Source organism: Amblyraja radiata, chromosome 10 (genome assembly GCF_010909765.2).
Source record: "Amblyraja radiata isolate CabotCenter1 chromosome 10, sAmbRad1.1.pri, whole genome shotgun sequence".
Taxonomy (NCBI): Eukaryota; Metazoa; Chordata; class Chondrichthyes; order Rajiformes; family Rajidae; genus Amblyraja; species Amblyraja radiata.
This window is the reverse complement of record NC_045965.1, coordinates 49423106-49439117: the sequence shown is the minus strand read 5'-3', so window position 1 is coordinate 49439117 and position 16012 is coordinate 49423106. Positions and strand designations below refer to the sequence as shown.

General features: G+C 39.6%; 1 protein-coding gene across 2 annotated transcripts in view; it reads left to right on the top strand.

Annotated features, from left to right (window-relative positions):
• The window catches only part of mknk1 (MAPK interacting serine/threonine kinase 1), a 40958-nt gene that overhangs the window by 7357 nt on the left and 17589 nt on the right, over window positions 1-16012 (top strand). The window contains exons 2-7 of one of the 2 annotated variants that reach the window (XM_033028793.1): window positions 1910-2021; window positions 3484-3585; window positions 6515-6612; window positions 8197-8276; window positions 8945-9018; window positions 13252-13356. In XM_033028793.1, the coding sequence (XP_032884684.1) occupies window positions 1910-2021; window positions 3484-3585; window positions 6515-6612; window positions 8197-8276; window positions 8945-9018; window positions 13252-13356 (571 nt within the window). The remainder of the gene's footprint in view (window positions 1-1909; window positions 2022-3483; window positions 3586-6514; window positions 6613-8196; window positions 8277-8944; window positions 9019-13251; window positions 13357-16012) is intronic. The other variant, XM_033028794.1, reaches the window with a different exon arrangement.

Here is a 16012-nt window from a genome sequence, read left to right as displayed (position 1 = left end):
AGGTGGTAGTCCAGGTGGGGCACAGGAGAGAGCAGCGAGGGAAGGTATGGGGAAGAAATGGGGCATGGTTTTTGGGAGGAGGGGGGGGGGGGTTAGTTAGAATTCAATGTTCATACCGTTGGATTGTAGGATACTCGGGTGAAATACGAGGTGCTGTTCCTCCAGTTTGCATGTGTCATCACTAGCAATGGAGTGCACGAGCAGTAGCTCTCTTCAGCCTCCTTTTGCTGTGGTATTTTATTTCATTCTTCACATGTTTAAATTATAATGTTTTATTCTTAATTGTTTACCGTATATATCGTGTTGTTACTTACGAGCAAAGTGCCAAGGCAAATTCCTTGTATGTATACATACTTGGCTAATAAAATGTTCAATTCAATTCACACAAGAAAAAAAATTATATTGCAATACTGTAATGCAATCTTTACTGAAAATGTTCACTTCTGAAGTTACTAATTAAGACAAACGTTCATCTTGTATGAAAGAAAGTTAAGGTTTTCATTCCTATCCAACTGCTGGAGGCCCTGCAGCGGGCTGGGGGCTCAACTGGATCGGGCAATGCTACATAAGACCTAGCACGTAGGTCTTATGGAAATGGGGCCAAAGCGGGCAAATCAAAAAAGAATTTCACTGTGTTTTTGCACATGTGATAATAAAGCACCATTGACCTTGGTATTGTGAGAACTACAGATTTACTCCTGATTCTCAATTTCACATTTATTTCTGTGGGCCTTCTTAGTTTTTCCTTGAAGACAGGCCTACCTTGTGCCATTCCAACACCACCCTTCTTCACCATTAATAATCTGACTATCTTTCACCTCTTATACTGTTTCATCTGAGGTCAAAGAATATTCTTTGTATACACTGTATTTTTGCATACAGTTCAGTGACATTCCTACTATGCATTAGGCACAATCATACTAAGTACAAACCTGTTAGACAGTAGTCCAAACTGGGTCTATACACGTCATATTTTAGGTGATATCTTGTACCCTTCAAGTTCAAATTTATTAAAAAATATTAGTCTTAACGTTGCCATAAAGGCTCATTGTCATGGTGGCAGCACTGGGTCGGAGTTGCAGGAGTCTTCCTGGCTTGGAGATGTCTCAATGTCCTCTACCGCTGCTCTGTGCCGCTGCAGGCTACATCTGTACCGCTCACTTGGCACTTGGAGAGGCAGCTGGTCTATTTGAGCAGGAAAGAACTGCAGATGCTGGTTTAATTCGAAGGTAGACACAAAATGCTAGAGTAACTCAGCGGGTCAGGCAGCATCTCTGGAGAGAAGGAATGTGTGACGTTTCGGGTTGAGACCATTCTTCAGACTGATTTGAACCCCAAGCTGCTACAGGGCCTCCAGCGGCCCACTCCACCGACTCCACCCGACTTCTATGTCTCCTCCACATTGGCCCGTTAACGCTCCGTCCCACACCTCCAACGGTCGTTGTTCAGACTCCCTGCCCAGGCGCCTCCCAAAGTCGGCCCAGAGCGTTTACGAGGGTGTGGGAGGTAATCCCCCGGCCCACTCACTGGCATCAATCTTTCCTTCCGTCCATTGCTGCCTCCATCTTTTGCTGAAAAATCTAGAAATAATCTCAAGTTATAGGGTTGGCTGTTTACATTTGTTTTCATTGTTTTCATTGAGGCTTGTGAGTGTTAACATTCTGATTCTCAGTAGGCTTGGGATGGTCAGCCACTGAGTATAACTAAGGTAGAGATTGATAGTAATGCGGAAATGAGAGGACTGAGCAAGGAGGACTTGAAAAGCAGGACCAATTATTGAACTGCTTGCCAAGCAGGTTTCAGCAGTCATATGACCCCATCCGACTTTATGTTCTCGGTTGTTAGAACACTTAACACTGTAATTTAGTACAATTTTGTGCTTGAGTAATTGATGGCTGTTTTGTTACAGAGCGCACGATTTACCCCAATCCCTGTAGATGAGTTGGAGAACAGCGGCTGCCCTATTCAACTAATAACCGACTGTTCTGATGTAATGAGCCAGAATCTTCAGAAAAGACCAGGTATCAAAAACATACACTACTTATTTTCTTCTTTAGAAGTATTTTCACATTTGAAATAAAGCAAAGCATGGGATACACTGGAAATTTGAAATAAAACTGAAGAAATCTGGCAACATTATTGGGTCATGCAGCAACCATGGACAGAGCTAATGAAGGAAACTAATTTTCAGTTCCATGTCATTTTTAAAAGTTGGTTTGCAGGGTTAAATCTGGCAGCATGACGAGAAAATGTCCTGCACAGCAACTTGTTTTTGTTACTGAGGTGGAACGAATGAGTAGGCAGTAAGAGGTTGGCATTTTAAGTTTGTTAACAGGACAGATTCATGCATGACCTCGCAGTAAGGCGGACAGCAGTATGAATTCAACATTCATACTGCTGGGCTGTAAGCCATCCAAGAGAAATTTGAGGTGCTGTTTCTCCAGTTTGCGTGTGGCCTCACTCTGGCAATGGAGGAGGCCTAGTACAGAAATGTCAGTGTTGGTATGGGAATGGGAGTTAACATGGTTTTCAACCAGGAGATCCCATCGTCCTCTGCAGACTGAGCGTAAGTGTTCAACGAAAAGGTCGCCAAGGCTATTTTCGGCCTTGCCGATGTACAATAGTCCATATCGGGAACTACTGTATGATTGAAGCATTGAAGCTTTATGATTGAATGATTGAAGCAATCATTCAGTCCTGCAGTAGATGAAGTTGGACGTACATGTGAACCTTTTTCTCACCTGAAAGGATGTTGGGGTCCCTGGATGGAGTAGAAGGCCCAGTGTTGCATCTCCTGTGGTTGCAGAGGAAGGTACCTGGGGAGGCATTGGTTTGGGCGGGAATGGAGGTGACGTAAATGTTGGAGGATAATTTATTGGATGCGAAGGCTGGTGGGGTGAAAGCTGAGGATCAGGAGAACACTGCTAGTTGCATCTGGGGGGAGAGACGGAGCGAGAGCATAACTATGGGGCACAGAGGAGACGTGTGAGGGCCACATCTATGACAGAAGGGGGGGGGGGGGGACCCACGTTCCCTGAAAAATGAGGAACATTCCGAATGTCCTCGTATGGAAAATGGAGACTTTATTTAATGTCTTATCTGAAAGATTGCTTTTCCCATAATAAAGCAATCATTCAGTACTGCATTGAAATATTGGCATAGTACTTTTCTGACAAATGGGTTGTTCTCTATTTCTGTACCCTCACCTGTCCGCCTTACTGCGAGGTCATGTGTGATTTATGAACTGGTCTGAATTGTCTCTGCATTTTTTTCCTCCACCATCTGATATGAAAATTTGCTTCATCCTCAGGTGCTGGTCTATCCTTCAATGCTCTTCCACCCTGTTGATGTTCCTTTGATTTGTGGACATTGTGCTTTTTCTTCCATTACACCCCACTTGCCCACTACATGCAACTGCCTGTCTGTTAAAAAAAAAAGCATCTGCACTTTTTGGTTAACAAGTTTTATTTTGTATTATGATAGAAATGATGTCAAGTCAGCCAGTCAATATTGTTGATAGTGGCAAACGCAACAAGAAAAAGAGAAGAACCGGAGCACTGGACAGTTTCACTGGGAGGTTTGAAGGTTTGTGCATTTGGGTTCTAATATTTGATCTGCAGAGATGGTATTGCATGCCTTTTGGATGTTCAGAAATGTTGTTGATAATGTGGAAATTTGAGTAGGCACTTCAGCTTGTGATTAATGTGGACCCAGTGTGGATATGAAATATTCCACATCAGGCATGCAATGCTCCACATATTCCACATCAGGCATAGCATATCGTTCCCCTGTATCATTCTTTCAGTTGCTGCTGGGGAAACTCTCACATCAGCACACTGAGAACAGCAAGGTTTCAACAGCACAGATTTAAAAGGGGCTTCCATGATCAGCTCCCAGTCACCTCGTCTCTGGTGCAGGTCATCATCAATTTATTTATCTACAACTACCCAGTTTGTAGTGACCACTATCTTATACTTCAGTTTGTTCATCGCTCCACATCCAGACCTTGGTCCACGCCCCTAGTTATCTCCTCAGGCCTGGAGCCCATGACAAAATCCCAAATTGTTGTGCCTCTCCTCACTACGCTAGACCCGGACACACTTCAAGAATTGGCTTTATACACTGCATGGCTGAAAGTGTGCAAGCTTTTTTCAACGGTGATCTCAGATGCTACTGAATTTATAAGAGGTATGCTCACCAAGGTATACCATATAATGCATCCAGCTGTCCCTGATGAATTTCTATGCCAAGATATTTCTTTTGAGATTTTTAGACAGTTTGCAGGCTTTGTAATGGGTGACTGAAAATCTTCAGTGATGCTTCACATTATGCTGCAGTTTACTAACTGGAAATAATCTGATGTTTGGTTAAAAGTGAACACGTGTTGTGTCACAGTGATTCATTTTTTTAAAAGCTTTGCTTATCTGACAACGGGGAGAAAATATAAACTATTACCATCAAATTGCAATGTTTACTCTCCAGCAAGTAGACTGAATGTGTCTGGCTCTCTTTTGATACAATTCTTCCCACTGCATGTACTTTGGTGACATCCTTGATGCCTCAGATAGGATTCCATAATGTAAATCAGTTTTGAAGATTATAAATAGATGCCTCTTTTCTAACCTTTTGTGATAATGCATTGGCCATTCATTTACATTCGGGTATGTTTTACCTTTCAAATATGATCATACAATTTCAGGTCTTTGTTGAGAACCACTTTCAACAGTATATAACCATATAACAATTACAGCACGGAAACAGGCCATCTCGGCCCTACAAGTCCGTGCCGAACAACCTTTTCCCCCTTAGTCCCACCTGCCTGCACTCATACCATAACCCTCCATTCCCTTCTCATCCATATGCCTATCCAATTTATTTTAAAATGATACCAACGAACCTGCCTCCACCACTTCCACTGGAAGCTCATTCCACACCGCTACCACTCTCTGAGTAAAGAAGTTCCCCCTCATGTTACCCCTAAACTTCTGTCCCTTAATTCTGAAGTCATGTCCTCTTGTTTGAATCTTCCCTATTCTCAAAGGAAAAAGCTTGTCCACATCAACTCTGTCTATCCCTCTCATCATTTTAAAGACCTCTATCAAGTCCCCCCTTAACCTTCTGCGCTCCAGAGAGTAAAGACCTAACTTATTCAACCTATCTCTGTAATATAAAGAAGTATTAAGACGTTGACATCTAAATAGGTAACTCCTACCATCTCAGTCTCCAAGCCAATCATTTTGACTCTCATTTAAACTTTTTGTATAATAATTAAATCCTAGAGGGAAATGTTGGACAAAACATATTGTTATTTAAAAAAATTATTTATTTGCCATTTTAATTTTTCCAGCAGTCATTTTTTAATTTACATAAACCTTTGCCCTATAACTACAACCTTGAGACTTTTTCCTTCTGCCTATCATTAGTTAAGTCCAAATCTGAGAAGTAACATTGTAGTAGATACCCTTGAAAATAATTGCTGTAGATACTAGTAAGTAAGTAAGTTTTATTTATATAGCACGTTTTAAGTCAACTCGCATTGACACCAAAGTGCTTTACATAAAATGAATAATAAGTTTCCATACAATAGAAAATGTTTAAAAAATGTAAGGTACTCTATAGTTGAGTAATTATATATCCTATTTGAATGTTATTTGAAGAAACTGCAAGAAACTTTTGCAAGAAACTTTCTGCTGGCCTATCATTTATTGTTTGTGGATGCCACCTCAGTTCCAGTCCAAATCAAGTACATATTATCAAAATGTTCAAATTTCATTTAACTTTACTTTTTTTCAAATTTCATTTAACTTTACTTTTTTTCAAATTCCCACATCCATCATGTTTTTAGGTAATTCCAAAAAGGAATATTGAATTCAGTTTTCTGCCATCTCTGCCACTTTTCTAAAATATTACTGATTTTGTTTTTTATCAGATACTGGCATTTTAGAGTTTGAAACAAAATCAAACTAAAGTTATTTAAATTCCAATCAAATGTTATCAGTTTGTTGTTTAATTATATTATTTTTAATTCACTTGTGGTTATATAAAATTGCAACTGAATAATAATTTTACATTTTATGCTCGGAAAAATAAAGTAAGATGGTGAATACATAGTTGGGAATAACACAACAATCCAGTTTTGGATTTCAGGTGACATTACTTTTTTTTTAAAGATCACGAGGTAAATACAATGAATGAATTTGGCCATTTTGCCTTTCTTCGTGTTTAACATGTCTGCTTAGAACGTATGGTTTTCTAACCACATTTGATTGCACTACCGCAGCTGTTACTGTAACTGCATGTAAGAAAAAGCCAAAGGTAATTTTTGAAATTCCATACTGGCAATAAATGTGCTTTATTTGGCATGATCTAAGTTATTTCTTTAATATACAATTGCCTGTGTAGATTTGTCCTGACCTTGATTTATTACTTTAATGTGGGTTCCTTTGATGGCGAACTGAAAATATTGTTACTCTTTGGAAATAATTGCTTTCTGAATCTCTCAATGCTTCGGAAGATTTATACAGGTTGACTGATGAACAATTAGGAGAAGGAACCTATGCAAAGGTCCACGGCTGTGTTAACCTGCACAGTGGAAAAGAATATGCTGTAAAGGTAAGAAGAGTGCTTCATTGTGTGAGTGTCGATGGAGGACGTTGCTCCAGAAAATTCTCATATATTGGAGTTAGATCTTGCGACAAAATAGGAATTGTTATTTGTTAATTATTTACAGTAGTTATATCATTATGATTCCACAAAGGCTATATATGCTTTATTTATAGTATGGGATGTTTATCCTGTAGTTTAGGAGTTTTATCCTGGATTCTTCTGACATTAAGAGCTGACCCAAAGGGTCATGGTACAGATTCTGAATACAGTTCTGAGAAAATCAAGAGGGGAAAAAATGGAAACATTGCCCAAAGATGTCAACAGTATTGACTGAGTTCAGGCAAATAAATTCTGCTCACCTGATGCGTTTTATTTTACTGTGCTTATTTACTGATTGATCTGTTTGATCTAGGATAGATGTCAAATGTTTTGGTATGGTAGTATAGTAAAGCTACTGCAGAGGCTATGACTGATCCAGAACTTTAAGTTCAAGTTCCAGCATGGCAGCTGAGGCATTTACATTTAGTTAATAGAATAAATCTGAAATTACTAAATTAGTATAGGTGACTACATTGTTGATAAAATCCATCTGATTTACCTAGGGAGGGAAATGTGCCAGACCTGCCTCGTCTGGCTTAAATGTGACATTAATGCTTAACTAATCCCTGAAAGTGATGATCTTGTCAATGATGTCCACCTCGTTTGAATAAGTGTCCAACAACAAACCTTCCCCGTTTATGCGCTTTGTGGTCTTTTGCCTGGCTAGCTTCCCAGGGTATTGTAGCTATTTGGAAATGTCTGTATGAAAGATTAGAATGTGATAACAAGGAACTGCTGATGTATAAAAACATTAGTTTGGCCTCTCTGATTGACCTTGTGAAGCATGTTGATTTTCTGTCCTCCAGATTTTTTGCATTTGACTTTATAATTGTACTACCATATTAATCTAATTAAGCATTAGGTAATTTTAGTATACACAATATAAACAAACCCCCATCACTAATGCTTTACTTTTGAATATGTTAGATTTTCCATGCATAGGGTGAAATTATGTTGTGCTTCGTCAGTTATAGTCATGATGGCTGTGTTAGCAATTATCACCTAGCCCAGTTAAAGTCTAAATGTAATATATCTGATCTAATTTAATGGTGGAGTTTACTCAATGGGTCAAATGGCCTATTTTACTTCTTAATATGTATGTTCATATGTATATACTAGGATTCTAGCATCAGTCAGATTACACCCTGCGCACTATCCTGCTTCATAGTGTATTGCTTTTTTTTTTGTAATTTAGGTGAGTGTCAACATTTGTATTTCTAACTTGCTAAAGAAAATATTTACTTACCTGATGATTGACAAATAGATATTGTATCTTTAGTTGGTGTGATTTTCTTAAGCTTGTATCATCCAATGTCATCTGAGCATGGTTACTAGGACTTTAGATTAATTTGTCATCTTATTGTGATGGGGATATTCAATAACTGGGAGGATTGGTTCTGTCCCAACATGAGAAAATGCAGAACAGCCATTTTTTTTGTTTCTTTCGTAAAGCTTGGAAAGGTTCAAAGCACATTGTGTTCTTCCCTGCAGGTAATTGAGAAGAAGTCCGATTTGAGCCGAAGTAGGGTGTTCCGTGAAGTTGAGACTTTATATCAATGTCAGGGAAACCAGTAAGTTTCTAGTCTTCCCGTATGGGATTGTTGGTCATCTCTTACCACAATCTTAAATAATATTGACAGATTGCTTTGTTTCAGCTGAAAGTTAAAAAAACTAAAATAAAAGGGGAATGAGAATAACTTTTAAGGAGGTATTATGTTACATGAGCTGCCGTGGGAATCAATGCTGGGCCCTCTGTAATCATGAATGTAAATTAATGCCTTTGAGTGAAGGGAGAGTCGGTAGTACATCTGCTGATATCTCAAGGAAGGGCTAATAATGAGCAGTGTGGAAGCCGCAAAAGAAACAAATCTGTTGACGATGGGCAAGGGACTCCCACAGGGACCCGTTGAGAACCCTTTGAATCGTTTTCCTGTTCTGCCTTGCAACTTTAGCAAGGCAGAACAGGAAGTTTGGAGCAGACAGAGATTGGAAGAGATTGTCTCCTTAGGGAGTCTGGTGTGTGCCTCGTGAATGATATGCCATGAATGAAAGCACTTCAATTTTTACTTATGACAGTCTTCTTAGACTTTAGTGAGATCGAGATGTGAGAAATCACAGATGCTGGAATATTGAGCATAACATTTGCTGGAGGAACACACTAGGCCAGGTAGCATTTTTGGAGGGAAATGAACAGATGACATTTCGGGTCAGGAAATTTATTTCCCATTTTTTTTAATAGGAACATTCTAGAGCTGATTGAATTTTTTGAGGACGAAGCAAAGTTTTACCTGGTGTTTGAAAAAATGCATGGAGGTAGGTACTTTATTTCTCCAAAACATGGTGCAAGATGAAATGTTATTCTATTTTGCTTGGAAGCAATGTGAGAGGATTAGTTGGACTCGTAATGAAGCCAATTCTTATTTTGTGACCTTAACCAAAGGCTCGGTTTTAGCTTTGATTTGTGGGCCTCTTTGGAAGGAATGGTTAAACATAAAGTAGTGACTGGTGCTCTTTTACATGAAAGAATGGGGAGATCCATTTATTCTGCTCTCTTCCCATTTACTTGTTCGGTGATATTGTGATTGCCAGGCAATAACGAAAGAAGTTCGAATTTTCTTTGATCTAATGTCTTTCCTTGGGCAAAACTAAAAATGTCTTGTTTATGAAATTTTCTGCATTAAATTAATTCTGCTCGCTATGTGTAAGATAAAATATTCGTCCTTTTGATTGTTATCTGTGTCCGAATATCTTTAGTAATTGAGGCATCTAAATTTTATATTCCTCTTTTTACCATTTTGAGAGTACTCTGTCTGGTTTATCATTGAAATCCACTTGGCACAGTTTTCATAATTTTGCTTATCACTTTTTCATTTATTGCTTCTTCTTCACTTATTATGCTGCTGGTTTTATGTCACCGACAAAATAGAATCAGTGACTTTTTGTCTCGTCATTTGTCTTTAATAAATAGGGTGAATATTTGTGGTTCCAAAACTGATTTTATAGGAAATTACTTGCTTTCTGTTCAAATGAAAACCGGTTTATAATCTGTTGAAATCTACTTTTGCTTATTTAATCACATCTTCATAATAATCAGTCGGGTTTATCAGGCAAGATCTATTCTTTCAAACTTGAGCAGCTGAAAATGATCTTCTGTCCCTCTCTCCTTGTCAGCAAACTGCATTAATTTCCTGATTAAATTACATAATTATCAGGTTTTCCACTTAATTAGTAAAGCTTTTTTTAAAGAGAAGACTGTCTGACCCACTTCTCAAATGAAATGAAATTATGAAATGATCAAATGATGAATTTTAGAAAATTGTAATTGTGATATTTGCAATTTTCTCACTACTTTGAAATCATGGGGTTGATTCATTCTGTTCCCAGAAATGTTATCACACTCAAGTTCATACTTCATATCTTTTTTTTTCCTGGCTCAATCCAAGTCTATGTATTTTTATTTCTTTAGTTTTTGCATTCACAATTAGAATTATGATACGATACCATTCAACCCATTAGTAAATCAAAGCACGTAACGTTGCACAGTAGACAGTTAAGCAAATAACAGAGGAAGCTGCAAGAACTTCCACAGCCTCAACGGTCCTTGTATGTGAGTACTAAAGACATGGCATGTTCAGGCAGAATGCCCAAGTGGATGATCACCATCACTGAATCTTATTTTCAGCCAATTCAACTCACTCAGTGTAATGTCTGGAATAATCTAATCCTGGTCAGAAAATGACGAAAGACAGAGTTCCAGAAGTGATACAACTAAGTGCCCTTGATATCAATGTAGTATTTCATGGACTGTGAGATCAAGAGGCCAGAGTATAACTGAAGTTAATAATAATAATAATAATATATTTTATTGTCATTGCACGCCAGTCATGGGGAAAAACAATGCTTGGAGTTGTACCATGTTGGGAGGGAGGAATGGTTGTGGTTAGAAGCATAGAAACATAGGAAATAGGTGCTGGAGTAGGCCATTCGGACCTTCGAGCCAGCACCGCCATTCAATATGATCATGGCCGATCATCCCAAATCAGTACCCTGTTCTTGCTTTCTCCCCATATCCCTTGATTTCATACCCTTGATTCCGATGGTTGTTGGAAGTCCGTCATTCCTGCCCAGCGACACCACTGTGAGCCTAATCACTCTCCTTCATAAATCTTAGAAGTGGAAATCTTTGCTGACAACTGCACAATATTCAATGTTAGTTGTAATTGCTCAGCACGTGAATAAAACCACATTTGCAGGCCAGCAAAATCAAGAGCAAGGGGATGGGCTATTAAGTAACATCATGTCACAAAAGTGTCAGTCAATGACCATTTGCCATGGGAAAGAATCTAAAGCGTTCCCTTGATATTCAGCTGCATTAGAGAGAGAGAGAGAGTTTATTGTCATGTGTCCCTGATAGGACAATGAAATTCTTGCTTTGCTTCAGCACAACAGAATGTCGTAGGCATTATAACATTGAGTCCCCCTCCCATAAGAGTCCAGTGGTTGGGGGGGGATCACTAGCAATTCAACTGGACCAAACTTGTAAATAGTGTGATTATTAGAGACTTGACTCCCGGCAGTCCAAGACTTTTCCACCATTTCCAAAATCCCAATTAGGAACATGATGGAATATTCTCCACTTGTCTGGTTGACTATAATTCCAAAAACTCTCAAGAATCTCAACACTACCCAGGTCAAATGTCTTACCTATTGGTATCCTCTATGTTTGTTACTTCCACCGCTGTGGCTGTAGTATGTAGCATCTACAAAATGAACTTCTGTGAGTTCCCTTGACTATTCCGATAGAACCTCTCAAACCTGTAAAAGAGGAAAGATGAGGGCTGCAGACATATGGGAATATCGCCATCTGCTGGTTTCGCTCCAGGTTGCACACGATCTTGGGTTAGTGTCATTCTTTCATCGTTGACTCCAAGTCATAGAACTGGCTACCCAACATTGTGGTGGAAATACCTACACTAGAAGGATTCAAAATGCTGGCTTTTCAACAACTCCTTAGTTGTTTTCGTTATTTGCCCATCCAACACATCAACAATTTGCACATTTCTCCCTAATAGTCTCTGCCTCATTGAGAATAACCTCAGGATCTCCAGACCAGTGTGTTTAGTTTAGTTAAGAGATGCAGTGTTGAAACAAGCCTTTCGACGCATCAAGCTGACCCACGCCTTCACAGGGAAAATATACAAGCTCCGTACAGACAGCACCCATAGTCATGATCGAACCTGGATCCCTGGCACTATGAGACAGCATCTCTACTACTGCACCACTGTGCCGCCCTGTGTTCATTGCAAAGTTGATGAGCTAGTAATGGCTCATTGTGTGTGGATGAAGCATGGCCTTCAAATGGACTGCATGTCATAGAGTGATACAGTATGGAAGCAGGCCCTTCAGCCCAACTTGCCCAAAATGGTCAACATGTCCGAGCTACACAGGTCCCACCTCCCGCATTTGGCCTGTATATCTCCAAACCTGTCCTATCCATGTACCTGTCTAACTGTTTCTTAAATGTTGGGATAGTCCCTGTCTTAACTACCACCTTTGGCAACTCCATACCCCCACCACACTTTGTGTGAAAAAGGTGCCCCTCAGATTTCTAGTAAATCTTTTCTCCTTCACCTTAAACCTCTGTACTCTTGTCCTCGATTCGCCTACTCTGGGCAAGAGATTCTGTGCATCTACCCGATCTATTCCTCTCATGATTTTATACACCTCTAATAGATTACCCATCATCCTCTTGCGCTCCAAGGATTAGAGTTCCAGCCTACTCAACTTCTCCGTATAGCTCAAACTGCATGACACCCCTTATCCCTTGCTTCTCTCCTGCACACTCCCCCTAAGCACCACAGATACACATCTCCTTGTTTTTAAATCTACAATCTTTGGGCCTCACAATATTGATCTTTGATCTGTATTGGTGGTGATTTATTAACTGTTCTTAGACTTCTGCTTTAAATACTTCTTTTGTGCTGGATTCCACAATTTTCTTGGGCAGGGAATTCATAGGATTCACCACCCACTGTTAGGAAAAAAAAACGATAAGTGGGAACGAGTAAAAGTATTCTGACTGGACATTGACTGGTTGCTCCATGTTCTAGTATGCAATTCCAATGGATAGGAATGCAAGAGTCTCAGAGTGGTGGACTCCGCCTGGTCCACCACAGGCACAGCCCTCCCTTCCATCGAAAGCATCTACATGAAGCGCTGTCTCAAGAAGGCAGCAGCATCAAGGATCCCTACCATCTGGTCCATGGCCTCTTCTCACTTCTACCACCAGGATACTGGGCCGCAACTCCAACTCTCTGTAATTTCTAGTGGTTTTGCAGAGGAGTTGCCAACCTAAGCAGTGACACATGCTGATAAAGAGGATGTTATGAAGAATGTGAGGGTGTGTTTAGCTTCTGGGCATTGGGGGCTGAAGTTTGGGCTGGGAAGTTAGTGATACACAAATGAAAACTGAAGTGCAATCCATTGCTTTTTTGAAAATTGCATTAATCCAAAATGAATCTTTAAAAAATTAATTCTGGTTCCTAGGTTCGATCCTGACTCACATTCAGAGAAGAAAGCACTTCAATGAGAGAGAAGCAAGTATTGTTGTGAAAGACATTGCATCTGCCTTAAATTTTCTACATACCAAAGGTAAGAAATGTTAGCACCAAAATAAATAATCCTATAGTTCTGAGATCAAAGTGTTTTGGCAGGGTATAAGTTTTTGTGCTGGTTTTCCAGTTGTACAGTTGAGATCTGTATTTTAAAACTTGGGGCTAATAATTACTTTCACCATACTGTGAAATATTGGGATTTTGATATTAAGGCTCACTTCAATGATGCAAAACTAACTTCTGCCCAAACCCAGTCGGATTGTTCTAAATACCAGTAGACGGAGGTGGATTTTGGATGACTGGAAGATTCTGCTGATAACACTAAGGAAAATGTCATTGGTGGGCAGAGGTGTCCAAAGACAACCACAAATGGAAGATGTATGGGACAAGGGCAATGATTTACTACGAAATGTATAGGGGTAGACCTTCTTCTTTCTGGTGCTCAAGGAAACTAATAAAAAATTAAGTTTGGCTTTACGATGATCTTTTCTGACCATGTACTTGTCTGCCACTGGGTTTCATTAGTAGCTTCCCCGTTTTCTGTCACGGAAGAGTGGGTAGCTATGTTTGTAAGAGTTTTAAATGAATCATGATATGATATTTAAATATTGATGTTGGTGCAGGTCAGTTGCAGTCCACCCCTAACGCAGCCAGTAAAACCTACATTTTAAAATGAAGATGTCAGGAGTTCAGAGTGCTGTGTGTGATTTGTATTTTAACAAGCCATCTGAACAGTTTCTACTTATAGGCAGAATTATTCACCATATGGATCATCTTTTTGTTCTGAGTATTTTGGAATGCTTCATAATTTGCTTGTCATTGATGGGATTCTGAACAAAGACTGTCCTAAATAAACTGCTATTTTTATTTTGCCTTGTAAAGGGAAATGGGAAATCATTGTAATTAAATTTGTTGAACATTGAGCATGGATAAGAATTATACAAAAGTTTTGAGCATAAAATATGAGGTTTAAATTAATGACTTGGGAAAACAGCTCACATATTGAACCTTATGATTGCTCAGGGGCAGCAGGATTTGCTGTTAATTTGCAGTGTAACAAGTATATTTGAAGTGACCCTGATATAACCATATAACCATATAACAATTACAGCACGGAAACAGGCCATCTCGACCCTTCTAGTCCGTGCCGAACACGTATTCTCCCCTAGTCCCATATACCTGCGTTCAGACCATAACCCTCCATTCCTTTCCCGTCCATATAACTATCCAATTTATTTTTAAATGATAAAAACGAACCTGCCTCCACCACCTTCCCTGGAAGCTCATTCCACACAGCCACCACTCTCTGAGTAAAGAAGTTCCCCCTCATGTTACCCCTAAACTTCTGTCCCTTAATTCTCAAGTCATGTCCCCTTGTTTGAATCTTCCCTACTCTCAGTGGGAAAAGCTTATCCACGTCAACTCTGTCTATCCCTCTCATCATTTTAAAGACCTCTATCAAGTCCCCCCTTAACCTTCTGCACTCCAAAGAATAAAGCCCTAACTTGTTCAACCTTTCTCTGTAACTTAGTTGTTGAAACCCAGGCAACATTCTAGTAAATCTCCTCTGTACGCTCTCTATTTTGTTGACATCCTTCCTATAATTAGGCGACCAAAATTGTACCCCATACTCCAGAATTGGCCTCATCAATGCCTTGTACAATTTTAACATTACATCCCAACTTCTATACTCAATGCTCTGATTTATAAAGGCCAGCACACCAAAAGCTTTCTTTACCACCCTATCTACATGAGATCCACTTTCAGGGAACTGTGCACAGTTATTCCCAGATCCCTCTGTTCACCTGCATTCTTCAATTCCCTACCATTTACCATGTACGTCCTATTTTGATTTGTCCTGCCAAGATGTAGCACCTCACACTTATCAGCATTAAACTCCATCTGCCATCTTTCAGTCCACTCTTCCAACTGGCATAAATCTCTCTGTAGACTTTGAAAATCTACTTAATTATCCACAACCCCACCTATCTTAGTATCATCTGCATACTTACTAATCCAATTTACCACACCATCATCCAGATCATTGATGTACATGACAAACAACAGTGGACCCAACACAGATCCCTGTGGCACCCCAGGACAAAGTGGTTTGCTTGAGAGGCACCTTATCCACCATCTTAAAGATTAATTATCTCCCCGACTGGCACAGCATGGCTGCAAGGTGCATCATCTACAAAATGTACTCCAACTACTTCCTCAGGCTCCCTCCCAAACCCACAACCTCTATCACTGAGAAACACAAGGGATTCTGGCACTTGGCAACATCATCATATTCATGGAAACACAAGAGACTGCCAATGCTGGAATCTGGAGCAAGGAAAAAAACTGCTTGAAGAACTCAATGGGTCAAGTAGCATCTATGGAGGCACGGGTTCTTTTAAGCAGCACCACCACATTGATCTTCCTCTCCAAGGCATACAATGCCCTGGCTTAGAATATATATTGCTTTCCTTCTTTGTCATCATGTTCAAAGCCTGAATTCCCTACACAACAGCTTCAAAAGGACAGCTGAAATTCAAGAATACAGTTCACAACCACTTCCTGAGGACAATTGAAAGTGAACAATAAATCCTGGCTTCACTGTTATGCAGAAAGATGAATATATAAAATAAAATAATTAACTAAAAATGTGAAATACTCTACACTTACTGCTATACTTTGCTTTGCTCACC